General features: G+C 40.4%; 1 protein-coding gene across 5 annotated transcripts in view; it reads left to right on the forward strand.

Moving 5' to 3' along the window:
• The window catches only part of TEDC1 (tubulin epsilon and delta complex 1), a 76,851-nt gene that overhangs the window by 42,483 nt on the left and 17,179 nt on the right, over window positions 1–17,189 (forward strand). For 2 of the 5 annotated variants that reach the window (XM_062616290.1, XM_062616292.1), the window contains 2 exons: window positions 6,745–6,831; window positions 9,772–9,984. The exons of 1 other annotated variant lie outside the window; for it this stretch is intronic. In XM_062616290.1, the coding sequence (XP_062472274.1) occupies window positions 6,745–6,831; window positions 9,772–9,984 (300 nt within the window). The remainder of the gene's footprint in view (window positions 1–6,744; window positions 6,832–9,771; window positions 9,985–17,189) is intronic. 2 more of the 5 variants (XM_062616293.1, XM_062616291.1) reach the window with 2 other exon arrangements.

Consider the following 17,189-nt stretch of genomic DNA (forward strand, 5'->3'; position numbering starts at 1 on the left):
TTCTGTCTTTGGGTGAGAGCTAAATTTCATTTAACATTTATAATTGTTAGTGCTCAGAGGTTGGGTTTCTGTTGCTGTGGATGCTGTACAAGCCAGTCCTAGCCATTATGTCCGTCTGATGGTGCCCTGGGAGTGCAGGTGAAGCCATGCAGCTCTGTCCTTGACAAGCTGTCCCTTAAAACAGAACTGGGAAGCCCTGTATGTCACTACTCATCCAGCCCCAGGTTAAGGATCACCTAGTCCTTACAGGCCAGTGGGCAAAGAAGGTGGCAGGGAGCTGGCAGGCATCTATGGGAAGGTCTGCATTAGAAGATAGTTGCCATATGCCTCTGAGCACCTGTTCTTGCACAGAGCAGACATTGAGGGAAAAGGAAGCTTGGGAGACTTATGTGGCTGGGACTGGCAGCCTGTTGGTCTACTCAGTTGAGAACAGGTGAACCCATACCCTTAACAGGAGTTTTAAGACATCCGGTGTACAACTGGTGCTACATAACAGTATATTTTGAAGAGAAAGTACTAAATCTGAAGGGAAGAAAAAAGGCCAACCCCTTGGCTTAGTAGGTGTTTGCAATACAGGCTTTTCTTTGGCTTGGTGTAAGGGTACTGTTTTTGTCTCTCTTCACTGACAAATGCCGAATCAGAATGTCAAGAAAGCGCGCAGTAGGTGGATCTAATAAGCTGGTGGCAAGGATGGATGGGATAATAAAGCGGGCAGGGTAAAACCTAAAGGGTTAGTTCCCCTGCTGAAATTAGTAGTCATAGCACACACCCAAAGAAAAGGAAATGCTCTTCATATGACTATCACTTCTTCATGATGTAGTACCATCCAGTGTGTAAACACACGAAAACCAGGATATTGGTACTGTTCAGAAATATAGCATCAATTCTGAATTTAGATAAGTTTAAAAAGCAAATCAGGAATTGCTTGTTCCTCTTGATTTCTATGTGTGTTTTTGTGGTCTTTTCAAAATATAGGAAAATGGGCAAGTGTGGAGGGTGGGGGGAGGAGAGGAAAAAACCTGAGTATGGATAATACTTTGTTCTGTGTACGGAAACAGTGTGAATAAAGGCAGATGAATAATGGTCTTCTTTTGACATCAGCTACATGGAGGTTCTGGTTGGCGGTACAGTATGAACAGCTGTCAGGCAGTACTGTGATATGATTTGGTGCTTTACTTTGAAATCCTCTGGCTGGGATTCCTCTGAAGTAAATTGTGATTTTTATTTTGTTACCTATTGGATGTGCATAATTGAGCATATATTCAGCTAAAGGTACTTAGTACTTCCTGAAAATTTGTCTCTTTAGGTATGCCAAGTTAGGCACCCAAAATTGGTGGTACCTTTGGGGAAGAAAATGTGTACCATTTCCATTCTCATACATCTTGATCTTGGCTGTTAAAGTATGAACTTGCACTTCAGTCTTCTTTTTTCTGATCTTTTTTGCCTGTTCTAATGTGTGCCATTTCTATAGGAAAAATGCAAAGTGGTCCATTCATTGACCTGTTGTTTGGCAAGTGAATGTCATTGTTAGTACATCCCAGTTCATTGCTTATCAATGTGAAAGCTGTGGTACAATTTTTATGTGCCAAATGCCTCATTTTGTTTGCTTTTAATTCCATTTTCTTCCAGTTTCATTTTAAACAGCTGTTTTCTAAATCCCTTCACAAATAGTACTTATGTTTTATAATGATGATTTTTGTCACTTAAGTTTTTAACTGGTGGTTTTATTCCCTGTTCTCAGCAATGTAAAACTGAGATAGCTGAACTGAAGTTAAAGCTGCAGTGGTATAAAACTGGTGTTGGCAAGTTGAAAAGTTACAGATTTTGTTTTAGGTGTTTGGAGGTTTTGCACACATCCAAGCATTTGGAATTACACTCCTTCACCCAAAGCTGATGTGGTTTGTATTTTATGTATTTTGTCTTCAGCAAAAGATCCAAATCCTGTTTTCCCTTACAGTTTGTAGCACAAAAAACACCACCAACAATACCAAACCAAACCCCAAGCCCCCCAAAACCCAAAGCATTACAATTCCAGAAAAGATGATGTTCACTGAACACAGAAATACCTGCTTCTGGAGCTACAGAGGACCTTCCCTCATCCCTGCTAGTGTTTCCGTGAAAGTCCCTATGGGGTCCATAGCTTGTGGGAGAAGTTCTCATGCACTTTTGTCATCAAGGAGCCTTTCTGATCCACCTGCCTTGTGATGGTTGGGTGGCAGCATATTTCTCCTGCTGTGTCTCAACCCTCAGTGATATTTCACGGGCAGAGAAATTACTTTAGTTCTTTATTTGCCTTGTGGCTAGAGGCTGCTTATTGGTCTATTGGGTTTTGCTCTTCAGCTGCTTGTACTTCACACTACTCCAGTGTGACTTTCTAGTTTTCAGGCCTATTTATTTTTGCTTCAGGCTTCAAGAGGTATATGGGAATGTCTTAAACTAGCTTTGCTTCTGAATAAATCACAATGTGGAACTGAATCTTGGTGCACTGAGCATGTCCACCTACAGTGTTACTTTTTTGTCTCAGCCTGAGCTGTTTATGATGCCAAGATTTCTTTTGCTTTTTTTTTTGTGATGGGGTCTCAAAACTTTTCTCTGCTAATGTGCAATTTGGGCAGTATGTGGCATTTGAAACAAAATGTCACCCACCTCACAGCCAGCCTGCCAAGAGGCTCTCATTTGTCAAGGAATGATGTTTTTTTTTTATAAGGGAGCTGTGTATTGATAGTAGCTGTGTTGTAAATATTTTATTTCATCTGGTGCTTGGTTAGGTCTCTAAAGCCTTAATCCCAGTTACAGTTTACTTCTGATAATGTAAACTGTGTAACTTTTTCATGAGTGTTTACTCCTTTCTTTGCATTTTTTTGGTTGTTATATATTCAGAACTTGTATCCAGATTACCAGAATTTCAGTTGGGTAAAGTAGTTTCCTATCAAAGAAAGTATGAAATAGTCTTAATACTTTCCCCATATAAGATTTCACACTAAGCCACCCCTGTCTAAGCCTGTCTCAAGCCTTGAGAGTGAGGTTTGCGGTGATCTGGAGTCCAGTGCAAGTTTTCTATCTACAGTCATACATGAATAGTTGATGAATCAGCAGTATTTTGTCTCTGAGCCAAGAAACATAATTTATTGCTGAAAGACTGTTTTTTGTCTTAACAGGAGGAATATTTAGGCAGAGCAATTTTTGATTAAAAATACTTTTGCCAGTGATATGGTACTTGAATTATGATCTGGGGGCATCGGAGATTAAATACTCATTGCGGGGAGCTCTCTGGAACTGAGCTTATGAAAAGGATGCATTATGCTGCAAATTATTAAATATTGATTTCTGTAACAGTCTACAGGCATTAATGAATTTAGTAGTATGCTAGTAAATAATCTGAAAAGGATTGCTGTCTCAACATAAAAAGTAATTAAAAATATGTTCAAATAATGATTTTGGTGTGCATTAGATTTGTGGGTACCATAGAGGACTCAACTTTGGCCTTTCGTTGAGTATCCAATATCATTTAGAAGATGTGGTCACCTAGGGCTTTTGCAGCTGAAGTTCCCAAAGTTTTCTGAGGTCCATGAGCTGTGTCGGATGCTTGATATTTCGCTTTGGAGATCACAGCCACATGTCAGAGGAAGCAAAGCTTGTTCTTTAGAGTTCACATTCTTCTGCATCACTCTGAGGTTTTGTGGCAGCCTGCTCTGAGACAGCTCCGTTAAGCACAGTTTAGCCTCTATAGCAAGGCTGTTGCTTGCAAATTGTTTGCACCAGTGATGATTTCTTTACAATGGTTTAAAGAAGTTGTTACGGCAGAGTGTTTGCTCTCAGCATTCATTATGGAATTACTTCTCCACAGAGATTAGTGATTTGAATTTGTCATTACTTTTTATCTCAGTGTAAGTATTTTAGAGCAATAACTTCCTCCAGAAGAATGAAGGAGGGAAAGACAATGTTCATGCGTTATGTATAAGCATGACTTTTAGATATCTACGTGAGGCACATTTTTGACTTCCTGCTTTGCTTTGTTCATGAGACAAAATTAATGCTTTTCTGCAAATATTAGTCATTAAATTTCATTAGGAGGCATGACAGTACTTGGGTCCTTAGGTCACTGAAAATGAGCAGGCAGCTTTAGTTGCAGTGTGCGAGTTTGTCTCACATTTTTAGATGTTATGTAGCAGCAGGAGTGGAACTGCTTATCACATATAAAGGCATCTCTGGGTGAGCTGTTGTTCGTGTTAAATGAATGAGAAAAGCCCAGTATTTGGGGAAAATGCAGAGGTACAATTTGGGCTTTAGTTTCCACTATTGCAAATACAGCTAAAATACCGGCTGTGCTGTGACTGCAGTGACTGACCTAAGAAAATGTACGCCATTAACCTCAAACTCACTGATCCAGATAGATGTTCATTTCGTAAGTGCAGGTAGTGAGAGCCTGTCACCCTAGGTCTTGTGGAGACTGACCTTGTGACCACATGAACGGCTTGCAGATATACAATCCGTTGCCCTGCCCCTGCCTTAACGTTTATTTGGTTTATGTTTTTGCTAAGGTATCTCAAGGATATTTGTAATACATAGTTTTTATTGTGTTCTGCTTTATTTTCTCTGGTGCAATAACATCAGAGTCTTGCAAGGCCCATATAAAAGATGGCAGAGGATGTTGGTGTCCAGGAACAGTGCTTCAAGTCCTTCAACTAGGTTAAAAACTGGCCTCCTAGAATGAGTGGTATAGTCACCCCATTGCTGATTTATGGCTGAAGCAATTTAGCACACACTTGCTGTCCCGATATTTCGGAGGGTGGTAATACTTTAGTGAAAGATGAGGATGCCACCAGTAGGTGAGTCAAATGAATCCTTTCAAATGAGCTGTTCAAGTTTTGTGTAATCGAAGGAACAGCGGGGTGGGGGGGTGGGGGTGGAGAAAAAAAGAAAAAGAAGAAAAATTGCAAAATATCCTGAAAGGCTTGAGGTTAGGAGCCTGCTCAGAAAGCTTTGATCACTGTAAGGTTAGTTAACTGCAACAGATCATTTACAGGTTTGGTGAAGTTTCAGAATCATCTCCTTTCAGTGGGTATGAAAGCAAGTGACATATGGCTTTTTTAATATTCAGGAGCTTTTCTAGTGAGACTAAAACTAAAGGTGATGACTACGCTTTTACTAAGATTTTTTTGTTTGTTTTTGAAGGCTTAAAATGTAAAAGCTCCCCGTTGCAACCTTCAGCCCTGTCACAAGACACGTTCATACTGCAGTCACACAGAGCTCATGACCACATTACAAAGCTACTTTAAAATCAAGTAACTTAGCTGTTGCCTGAATATTTAATTAACCTTTTGGCTGGGTTTTATTGCCAGGATCAGATCCCATAATGTAAGCTGTTTGTGCTGTAGATATACCTATGTAAAAGAAAGGAGACAGAAACCCTTTCTTCCACTTTTCATATACCAGCTGAGTTTGAAACTAGCAGAGTCATTAAGCATAATGCCAAGTGTTAGTTCTGTGAACAAATGTGTAATAATTGTATTTTGGTTCCAGCAGTGTTTTAGAGCAAACTGATCATAATTTCCAGCAGTTAGTCTTGCAAAGTGCATTCCCTTCTTGGATTTCTTTATCTTAAAGTTATATCTGCAGAATAAAAGTGCAAAGTCAACTCATGCTTTGCAGTTACTTGAATTCCCTGTTATGTAGTAAGAAGTAAACCCAACAAAGCTAGCAGAAGATAGTTGTCTATATGAGGTGGGTTTAACCGGTATTGATCTGGTCCTTACCATTCTCCTTGAAACTATATACTGTTATTTGTCATCTTAAAAAGTTGCCTGTGGTGTCAGATTGGTGTTAAAATTCTTCATTTCAAATATATGTCCAGTACTGAAATTGTTAAAGTTGGTAAGCTCTTGATTTATACCTAATTTGTTCATCTGTCATTTTTCCCAAGAACTTTTGTTTTACTTATATGGAAATATTTAGTCTTGGGATGTCTCTTTCCTCATACACATGTGTGCATACAAGCATGTTATGTATATGTTTATGAAAAAATTATAATTTGTACACCTAGAACATAACCTCTCTCCTTTATGTGCTCTTAGGTAGAGGGAGGGATTTCTCATGCAGCAGATCAGACAATTTATAGAACAGATAACATTTTTAAAGGGAGTTCTTTCATACTATTTTAGAGCATTGGAGATCATCTCAGTTTGAGTGATCTGAATAAGGCTGAAAAGTTTTTTGGGAAAGGCAGAGAGGATGGGGGATACTGGAGGTCTGAGATGTCTATAGGTAAGGGAGCAAAGCCAACTATGTAAGTTTTAGCTGAGAGAAGGCTGTACATGGCCTGGAAGAGGTGTTCAGACTGTACAGCCTTGATATATGTGAGTGAGTGGATAGATGAAAAAATTCTGTTGGAGAAACATAGCTTATTTTGGTAGTCAGGAAGTGTAGATTTGAAGATGGCCACGCATCTAGGCCTTAATATATCAGTTATGGCTCTTTGATCCCTTAAAACAATACGGAAACTCACGTTTATGTATAGAAAAGCTGGTGGTGTTTGTACATTTGAGGTGAGTAACAAATCAGAGATGCTGGGAAAAGTGTTTAACATCATGTTTCTGCAGCTGGTTTTACAGGTTTATGTGAAGGAACATAATGTTTCCTGTATACCACTGACACTTTTTGTTCTTCAGACCGAATACACATTTCATTTAGTTCACAGGTGATCAATGTTACCTGATTTTCTTTCCTTTGTCTCCTTTTCTCTAGCTATTACAGCTTCTGGAGTCTGAAACCATGCAACTAGAAGCCTTTCTGGAGTGGAAGCAACTGGAACCAGTTTATTGGCAGTGGATGGTAATGAATCATACTGATTTTGATGGGTGCAGCTTTCTTGATTCTGTCATAGCTGACCACTTCCAAAGGCCCCTTTTCACAGAAATAAATGCTGCAAACCAACTGTTCAACAGCATATGAAAAAAAAGGAAAAAACTTTTGGTAAAGTAAGGCATGTTTCCTTAGTTTGCCTTCATTCGTCTGTTTTCTTCAATAAGACTCACTCAGCTAAGCTGAGGAATTGCAGACAGAGTGGCAGAATTTCATATAGTTAACGCAAATGAAAATGTCTGATCTTCATCTCTTTAATGTTTTTTAAACACAGCAATCGTACGTTTTCTTAAAAGTAAATGGCTTTTCAGAAGAGGGCCTCTAAGCTTTACTGCAGACTTGAGAACAACTAAACTTGCAAGCAGCTAATATTGGAAGCAGCTTCATTTTTCCTAGGCAAATGGTGTTGACATTGTCGATTTCACCTTGAACTGTGTTGAATGATCACAAGAAAATCAATAAGCCTTTCTTTGTGCTTCTGAAGATTTCTCAAGTGAGTGTAAACGGTACCATCCATCTCACTTTTCTCTATGACTTTTGCCCATTCACAGCTGCTGAAAATAATTCTTCAGAGCACCGCATTAGCCATATGAGTTTACAAAATTTTGAGAATCAGTGAGCTGACTGTTAATTGCCCATATGCCTTGTTCTACACTAAAAGCAAGGCAAAGAAGAACGTAAAATTACATCACCTGTCTTGAAGGGTAATTCCAATGCAAAGCCAATCAAATTGGCATTAGTTTTATCATGCTTTTTGCTTTACATGTCTGTCATTTATGGTTATTTGGAAAGCATCAATGCTAGCATAAGCCTGACTCCAAATAGGCAAAATGTAACAGCAAATGTTTTGGCATTTCAGTGTATCCACCAAAATGTTTGTCTCTGACATGTTTAACAGTGTGGGGAGTATTGGGAATGTTAGTGTGCTTCCTGGAGTTAAGTCCTAAATAAATACTTGCAAAAAACCTAACCAGCACTTCTTTCTCAATAATTCAATAGGCTGAATTATTTTCTTTTGTTTTGCTGATGATGGTGGTTATTCCTGGATGCTGTAGGACATAAGGGGATGAGATGTACTTTGACGATACAGTAGTTTTCTCTTTCCAGTTATCCCATGATTTACATTGCTGCTATGATGGCTGGGATGGTGCTCGCATGGCTACTGCCAGGTCTTTCTGATGGTTGTAGGCAGGAGCGTGACAGCAAGACATAACTACAGCAAATGTAGTGACTGCAGTAATGTTTCTTTAAAATTCTGTCATTCAGTGAATTTCAAATTAACAACAGCAACAAAAAAACAACACCAAGCAAACAACAAAAAACACAACAACAACAAAAGCCTTGTTTTATCCCATGCAGTTTGTTAGCCTGTGGGTGTCCAAAATATGTGTTGTCATGAGCTGGGCCTTTGGTCAACATCAGTTGCTGGGGTCAGTGCTCCTTCGTGGCAGTTCACAGTTCTGATGCTCACTAAGAAAGGAGGTTTTGTAGGATATCTTCTGCAATTCTTAGTTATCTAAAATTTTTTTTCTTGTATGAGCCAAAAAAATCTCTTGCTGTGCATGAAGCCAGAGTTTTTAACCTACCTGCAGAGAAGAGAGAGAAAGAGGGGGTGAGGGGAATAAAAATATTCCCATCCTCTTTATAGCAATCTTTTATATAAGTGAAGTCTGTTAGCATGTCACTGTGTTCCCAGTTCCTGTTTCTAGGCTAACAAAATTGGTTCTCTCAATGTCTCCTTGTAGGCCATTCAATCAAACTTTTGATGGCTGTTGCTGTTCTCATATGGGACTTTCCCTCCCATTTGTCTGTGTTTAACTTCAGGTGCCCCACCCCATATATCAGTGTTATAGTCAGAGCTCTTCTATCACAGAGACTTGTGTTTATACTTTCTAAAATGGTGCTTGACTTTAACAGTGCAGCATTGGTGACTTCTGGTTTTCTGACGTCTCCTCCAGTGGTGTGGCTGCTGAGCCAGTAATTATGCATTTGGTTTTTCCTTGCCTGTGTGTAGATCATGCTGCTCAACTGCTGAATTTCTCCTCACTGGTTTCACATCACTCCTCCAATTTCTAAAGATCATTTTGAATGTAAATTATATCCTTAAAAGAGATTATGACCTCTCCTATTTAGTGTCTTCTTAATAACGATATGGAAATAAATATTTAATACTCTTTGAGTGAAGAGGCCTGGGTCCTTTAGTTATGCTGTGCTACCCTGGCTTGAAAACTGTGTTTCTGCATAATCTGTGCGCACAGTGTATACAGGTGCATGCATTTCAAGGACTCTGAAGTTATTTGGTGGTGGGTTTTTTAGTATTTCAAATAACAGTTGCTATCTCTGATGGCAGCTGCAAAATTAATTATAGAACCAGGTAGGTGCTCATGGTCAAAGCAGAGCTGACAGAGCCTGGAGCAGGGATTTCTTGGCCTTCTTCAACTTGCAGTTTTACATGGGCACAGGTGATCTCATGGGTGTTACAGCTCACTGTGCCACATACCAGATGGGGCTGTCCTGAACAGTGTAAGCATATATCTCCTTACTGGTCATTCCGAAACACCATAGAAATGCATCCAACCTCAGAGTTTGAGGGGAAGGAGCATATGTAGAGCTTCCTCAATAATGATCTCTGTCCCATGAGTGTTACTCTTCACTGCACTAAAGCATGAAGTATCTCACAGTATTCAGTGCTTTCTAAAATAAGCTAGATTAGCAGCATAAGTTTTCTGCTAACTTAGAAATATATGTTAAAGTGAGCTGAGAGGTTATCTCTTAAAATAACTCTGAAATTGTGGAGCAATTGTATACTGAGATGACAGAGGTGAATTTCTACTTATGAATTACTGGGAAGATGGGGGACATACCATTTCTGCTTCTGATGAAGAGTAACTTTTATTCCTTTTCTTCTAGGAAACTGTGTTAGATAATATGGCTGAAGAGGGAAATATGTGTGAGTCCCAGGACACTCATGTCGAGGGAAGTGAGCTGCCAAAGGTGACCTCGTGCTGCCCCTGGGCTGACAGTCTGACTGGGCAAATTGACAGATTATCCAGAGACCTAATGACACTCCGTGACCAACTGCATAAGCTTGTAACTCACCGAAAGGCTGCGTGGTGTGAGAAGGTAAGGCTTTGGGTGGCCTTCTTGATCATTAGTGACTTTTTAAAGATCCTATATTATTCATCCTATATGGTTCGTCATAAGACAGCTTCTCTGTGTCTGCTGTGTGTCAACATTGCTGCAATCTTGATATCAGATCTCCAGTTACTTGTCTGTTTATGCCCACAGCATGCCAGGTACTCTTTCAAAAACAAAGTAGGCATCTGTCCCAGAGAAGCAGCATGCTGAAACAAAATAAGTGTTCTTTTGGAAGGAAAGGCATCAAAGGATAGGCGTTGCAGAGGAGAGAAGAGGAAAAATCATGGCAGCCCCCGGAGGGGATAGAGGCAGCAGGTTAAAAGCATCAGCAATGGTTATAGTGAGGAAAATGAAGATAGGTATTTGTAGGGAAAGGAGGGTGTGAGAGGCCAGAGCTTGTCATCTGTCACTGAGTTAATAGTCTTTGAAATATCTGATGGGGGAAGGAATAAGAATGATTTGAAACCTGTGAAGTGAGAGAGGGGACTAAGCACAAGTTTTGGTAGGGGAACAGACTGGCTGTGGGAGGCTGGCTGCAGAGGAAAACAGGTGATATGGAGGAAGTATACATCGTGTTCTCTAACATAGGGATGGGGAGACACTGGGAAGCACCGAGCGGGGGTGGTAGGACATAAATAAAGGAGCTGTTAATGTAGGTGTAGAAGGTTCATCTGAATATTAACATGCTGGTACAAGGAGAAGATACAATGAAGGTGCAGCTGTAAACGCTATTTATTTTTTTTCATGCATCAAGAGGAAAGAAGGATGCCACAGAATCTATGAAACTTATGGATGGAGAAAAAGTGAAAGAGGTAGTTGGGGCAGATAGAGCAGTAACAAAAATGCTGTATCATTGCTTTGTGTCTGTATTAACTCAGGAGAGGGTTTTCATTTTGCTTGGGCTTTTTTTTTTTTTTGGTTTGGTTTTGGGGTTATGTGAGGTATTTTTTGTTTTGTTTTTTTTTCTGTTTTAAGATTGAAGTGTTGGTAGACAGAATTGCAGATCAGTTGACAAAATGAAAAGTGGCATGTTGTCAGATCAAGGGGTATTTGCCCAAGATTTCAAAAGGTCTGGCGTGAAAAACATATGTAGAGAGCTAATTGCATTCTTTGGCTGTAAGGATAAGGAACTAATTTGGCTCAGTTTGACAGGGAAAAGCACAAGAAGCTGCAGCTTCACACAGAATATGGAACTTCTCCCCACAGGGCACTGTGGATCTAAGTACTGTACATGGATTTGAAATCCGTTGGACACATTCTTGGAAGATGAAATTCATCACAGGCTATCAAATATACCATTATGAATTACAAACTTAGGAAGCTGCGGGAGTACAAATCATTGCAGGCTGAGGAAATATTCTGAGGAAGTATCTCCATGTTTGCCTCTGTCTCGTAGTCTTCTCTAAGCACTTAACTTTCGATCACTGTCAGTGATGGGGTACTGGACCAGGCAGGTCTCCAGCGTCATAAGATTTGGTTGCTTTTATGGCAAAATGATAGTGACTATTATTTTCCAGTGCATAATTTCCAAAGCAAGGTATGCTCTGGCTCCTCTTATATATAACAATATGCATGCTGTTAAATATTATATAATAAACACACTGAATTTTTTTTAGGTCTGAATTTGGAAATGAAGTCTAAATAGATTAACTGATGAATTCTTCATTGAAATAGATGCACTGATTGGATTTGAATGATGGTCAGTTAAGTTCTTGTGCTCCTGAGATTCAGTGAACATCACATTAGTTTATGACTGTGGGTAACAAATAGAGTGCATCTTAAGTGTATTGCTAAAAGGATGGTTTATCACTAGTGTCTCCTCTTTTTACGTGCCCTGGAACAGAATTGTTTTGTAACACTACATGACAGCATTTTTTGGGATGCTGGGGTGTCAGATGACTCTCCATCAATACTTTTTATATCAGTCCTTCCTTTGAATAGTGTTGCTGCTTATGTGATGCTTTCTGTCTGTAGTCTTTTTGTTACAAACAGTCAGGATGCTTGCTGAATGTAGGCTCCTATACCAATTTTATGGTTTTGCCCCCTTCAGGCTTTTCCCTGGAAGAATAAGCTTATCAAGTCTTTCCTTCTATAGTATATTTTTTTAGTCAAACAGAAGACACAGACATAGCTAAAGTTGACATTACCCCTGTCTTTGTATCTTGTGATACTGAGACATCTGGAAATTATCTTGGCTTTCGCAAGCTTTGCTCAGCTGAGGGACAGTACAGTTTGTTATCGTTCTTGTGCCCCCTACCATGTACTTCACAAAAACTGTGATAATCCACAGAGTAATTGTGTTTGTTGTTGTGAGTAGGCCTGGTATCTGTGCCAGCCAACTGAGTAGAAACTGTTCTGAAGAACAGAATTGAGGGCACATGATGGAACGTGATATACTGAGGAAGAGAGCAGTTTTTGCAGAAGAATCATGAATCTAAAATCTGTTGGAGCTCTTGGAAGGGACCAGTGAGCATGTGGGCAAGGGAGGATGTCATTTAATTGCATTTATAAATGGCATTTAATAAAGTCCCTGAAAAACTTCTCAAAAAAATGAACTGCCCACGTGACTGTCTTTCCTCTTACCCTTGAGCAAACAGCAGAGCAGGAAGAGGAGAGGAGGCGGCTGCGATGGGTTTCTGGGTGGAGCCTTATCATGCCGCTCAGCATGTATGTAACTGCTCTGGGAAAGGAGGTGCATAGCAAGATGCCCAGGTGGAGAGATGAGGCTAAATCCCTGAGAGCACATGAAGGACAACAGCACAGGATTGTTGAGGGTCCTTGTACTGAGTAATGAAGTGGTAAAATGTCAGGTAAAATTGCATGGAGATAAATCTAACAAATTGCATCTGAAGGGAGAATCATAATTTTACACTTTTTTTCTGAGCTGTCTGTCATGGCACATGTATGAGCTCTTGGGGTTATAATGATTGTTCTGTGGAAATGTCAGTGGTCAGAAATAGTAAACTGAATCCTAAGAAGCGTTAGAAAAACAGAGGAAAGCAAAACTTACAATGTTCCCATCCATTCCTGGAATGCCATGTGCAGTTCTGGTTGTAGTCGTAACTCAAAAAGAAGCAAAAAAGATGTTGTTAAGCTGAAAAGGTTCAGGGAGGGGAAGCAGTGGTGATCCCAGTTGTGAAAGGGCTTCTCTGCGAGGAAATTTACCTAGGCAAGGGCTTTTTGCGCTACAAGAGGGATATCACAGTGGAGGAGGAAACATTTTTCATTGTTCTTCTGATGCTACTTGGTTTTCATAATGGGGGAACTAGAGGGAATTACAGGACAAATTAGATTAAAAAATCATTGTTAAGCAAGAAATATGGGAAGTATTCTCTGGTCAAGAAAATCCTTCAGCAGTAAGCTACTAGAGTTTAAGTAGGTTATATTTTCCAGTGAGGTATTACATATTTGTACCTAAACTTATTCCCTAACTGTTTGCTATTGAAGGCTGTTGGAGATAGTGCTTGGTTAGATGGGGCTTTGCTAAAACAAGGTACAGTTGCTTGCTTGTACATGCAGTTTTGAGCATCACAGTTCAAGAGAGGAACGTGGGAAGAGTCCAGAAGAGAGAGATGAATATCATTGTAAGTCAGAATGTCAGGTCTTTGAAGGTCTTTATGTTAATAATGGAAAGACTGAAGTGAGGTGTGTGATTCTTTGAATACATTTTCTGTGGGGGAAAGATCTGACGGGGTTTTTTCCTCTTGTCCTCAGTAAATGGAACAAGAATGTGTGTAAATTGCAACGCAGAGATTATAATTAGATACTAATAAAAAAATTCCTAATGCCTTGGGCAGAGCAACATTCAAGTAGGGTGTCTGGTGAGCTGTGAAGTGTCATCCTTGGACCCTGCACAAACCAGGTTATACACATATCTGTCAAGGGTGACTGAAGAAGATCTGGACCTGCTCTAAGACTGGATTGGGCTAGAAAACCTGTTGAAGTATGTTTCACTTATGCAAGCCTGCGATTGATTTATTTATTTATTTTGGACAATGTAGAGCTATTTCAGTGTGTTAAAGCCATTGCTATGCCACCATGTCTGGTTATTCAGGATGTGGTTTCAGGATGTGTTTGTTTGTTGCAAGTCTGATCATTTGCACACTGATTCTGGTAATTAAAACTATTGTTTGTAAATATTTAAAAATCCAGGAACTTAGTTTTCTTATTTTGTTTCTTTCTTTTGTTTGTTTCTGCCAGCCCCCAGCTCTTTTCTTGGTTGTGTGCTTGGAATGACCCTGAAACCCCTTCCCTTTCAGGGTCATTCACCTGGAAACATCTGAATGTTGCCACAGGATTTGGGTGATCTGTGAAACCCTGATTAATACGACATTTTAACTGATACCTATCTCTAGGCAGCAATATGTTCAGTATCTTGGAGGAAGGAGAAAAGGTATACGACAGAAGTGTGATCTGAATATGTGGCTTTATTACTCTTAGCTTTGTTTTCTTCCATGCAGTACTGGGCAAATATTCATCATTTCTCTGGTGACATTTTGGGGATTTGCAAATTATCAAAAAGTTAATTGAAGTGGTTAAGCTTTAAAAATGTTTCCCTTCTTAGAAACAAACTTAACTGTAAAAGATGAGACCTTCTAATTCCAGAAGAGAACTTATTTGTTTGCTTTTTCCTTTCTGAATAGTTTATTACCTACTCCTCTATTTGAGATGGGGATTCGATTTTAGTCTGTGTTAAATCTTTGGCATCCACAAACTGGAATGCAGAGCAGTTGACTCCACTTGGTGATCATTTCAGTTTGCATCACATAAAAGCTCCCATCATACTGAGCTTTTGTTGAAACTTGGGATATTGCATCTTGGGATACTCTGTGTTCATTAGCATTTAAAAGCAAGCCAGGCTCCTCTGAGATGGCAATATGATGGAATGGAGCTTGCTCATGAATACACGTCTGAAGCATGGCACAGAAAGACTTAAAGCCATTAATCTGAGCTTGAACGTTCTCTTTCCACACTAGAGTCCTCTCCAGAAGTACTGGTGATTGTGCTTGTATGCTTGGCTCATGTTATGCCTGAGTACCAAGAGCTGAGACTTTCAGAGGTTATAATCTCTGACCCATATGAGGCCTCCTTAATGACAGTGGAAGAGCACACTGAAACTTGAATTTTGTCTTTGTTTCTGTGTTTTTCTTCTGATTAGTCACCTCCCCTTCCATTCAGTAGCCCCTAAGCTTCCCAAACTGTTGCACACGCAGACTTGATAGGGATGGCAGAGGATTCAGGGCTGCCCAGTTCAGAATACATGCCCTTTGGATTCATAATGTGTTGGGGGGGGGGGGGGGGGGGGGGGCGCTGTATAGGACAGGGATGTTTAGTTTTCTCTTGCTGGGGAGAGGGGAGGTGCAGTGGTGATCACTGATGGTGGCAGGAGTGGCATGGGACACCCCATCATGTGGGGATGGCGGGGACTGGAACATAGAGGCTTTCACTTCATCCCAAGAGTCCTGATTCACTCAAACATTTTGCCACTGCCAGCTCATCACAGCACACTGCTGGAGACCTTGTGAAGTCTAGTAAAAGGAGATTTTTTCCTAAGGATCTTGCATTTATAAAATACTGAATGGCTTTTGATGCACTTTGATTTAAGGCTTCATTATTTGAAGTAGGGAAGCAGCTCCAGAGGCTGATGCTGAAACATAGTTCTACATACTTAAGGATTTATTTTTGTTTTCTTACCAAGATTGAGTTGAATTTTACCTACTCAAACGAGTGCATTTCCAAAGTTTTTCTATATGCCTCATAATAAATTGGAGCTGTGGGTACCCTAGTAGCCACTGCTAGTGCTTGGTGGTTGTGCTATGTGTGTGGTTAACCTGCGTGAAAGTGAAGGCACGTGCAGTGTATGTGTGTGGGCAAGGAAAATATGAAGTCTCATTATTTTCTCCACTGTGTGAGTGGTGAGGAGCACTGGTGGGGTTGGGCTGGCTCCTGGTCTGCTGTGTTTCCTCCTGCACCAGTGCTGGGTCAGGATGTTTCTGCTGCCTTAAACCCAGGACTTGCAGCAAAGGGCCAGCTAAGCTCTCCATGGAGAACTCCCTGCAGGCTTGTCAAAAGCTCTTTCTTTAAAAGTAAACTGTTCACATTGCGTCTTTGTTATTGCTGCTGTTTACTCTAGTTCTCTGGGCTTTCTGCTAATATGAAGATATCAGTGTAGTGAGTAGTTAATTATCCAGGCCGTCTGGGGTGCAGGAAGTGGAGGAGTGGTATGGAATGGTTCAGTGTTGGCCTATTTCCTCAGTCAGCACATTCCCTTCAGCTGCCCCTTCCCTGGTCCCAGAGCATTTCTGTGTTCTACTTTGTATTTGTAAACCTCCATCTGGAGCACCGAGCAGCTGTCAGTAGAGCTTTTCATGCGAGAAGAAATTGAAGAACTAGCAAGGCCACAAGAGCAGCTTTTGGAAGTGCATGGTTGGCTGGGCCCAGATGCCTGGAAGGGGGAGGAAACCTAGAGAGATCAGCAGAAACATCCGTCAAAGGAGCAATAGAGGACATGGACAGGAAAATGTCAAGGAGGGATGAAGCTAATGGCTTTTATGTGTAGTTCTTTAGTTAAATGTAGGATTAAAATTGCTGTTGATAGAATTTGCATGTTATTAGCCAATTTAGGTTATTAGAAGGCATGGATGGGCTATAAAGCAGTGGGAAGTGAGATCCTAATCCTTGTATTCACTTCTTGCTCATGTATTTTCTTGCACTGGTTTGTCATCTGCCAATAGTCCTAGCAGATCTGAGGCTGCTTGCCGATGGAGATGCAAGTGATGGCTCCTGGAGGGCAGTGTGCTCTGTGTTGGAAGGAGGAAAGAAGCAATCTCCGTGTGTTGGTTCTCAACAGCGGGACCTAACATTTGCATTAGACCTGAAGCCCCTAGGTAGCCTGGATTAGGGCTGGCATGCATGTGGAAAGTTCTTGCAGATAAGCAGACCTAGGATGTTTTTGTAAGAGTCTTGCTTGTTTCTGAGAGCTCTGTGCAGGTTGGTCAGACTTGAATAGTCAGTGTTAAGCTTTCAGCATACAAAGAGATTAAAAAGATTCTTTGTTTGCAGATGCAGCTTACTGCGCTGATTGCTGAATGTGTGCTGAACTGTGCGAGAGACAGAGACAATGCAGCAGTAGCTAAATCAGCAAACCGATTTCAAACACACAAAAACTGTAACTGGAAATACATTACCTA

This window comes from Pezoporus occidentalis, unplaced genomic scaffold, assembly GCF_034315485.1.
Source record: "Pezoporus occidentalis ecotype Australia unplaced genomic scaffold, CSIRO_AGI_Poc_V1 ctg189, whole genome shotgun sequence".
NCBI lineage: Eukaryota > Metazoa > Chordata > Aves > Psittaciformes > Psittacidae > Pezoporus > Pezoporus occidentalis.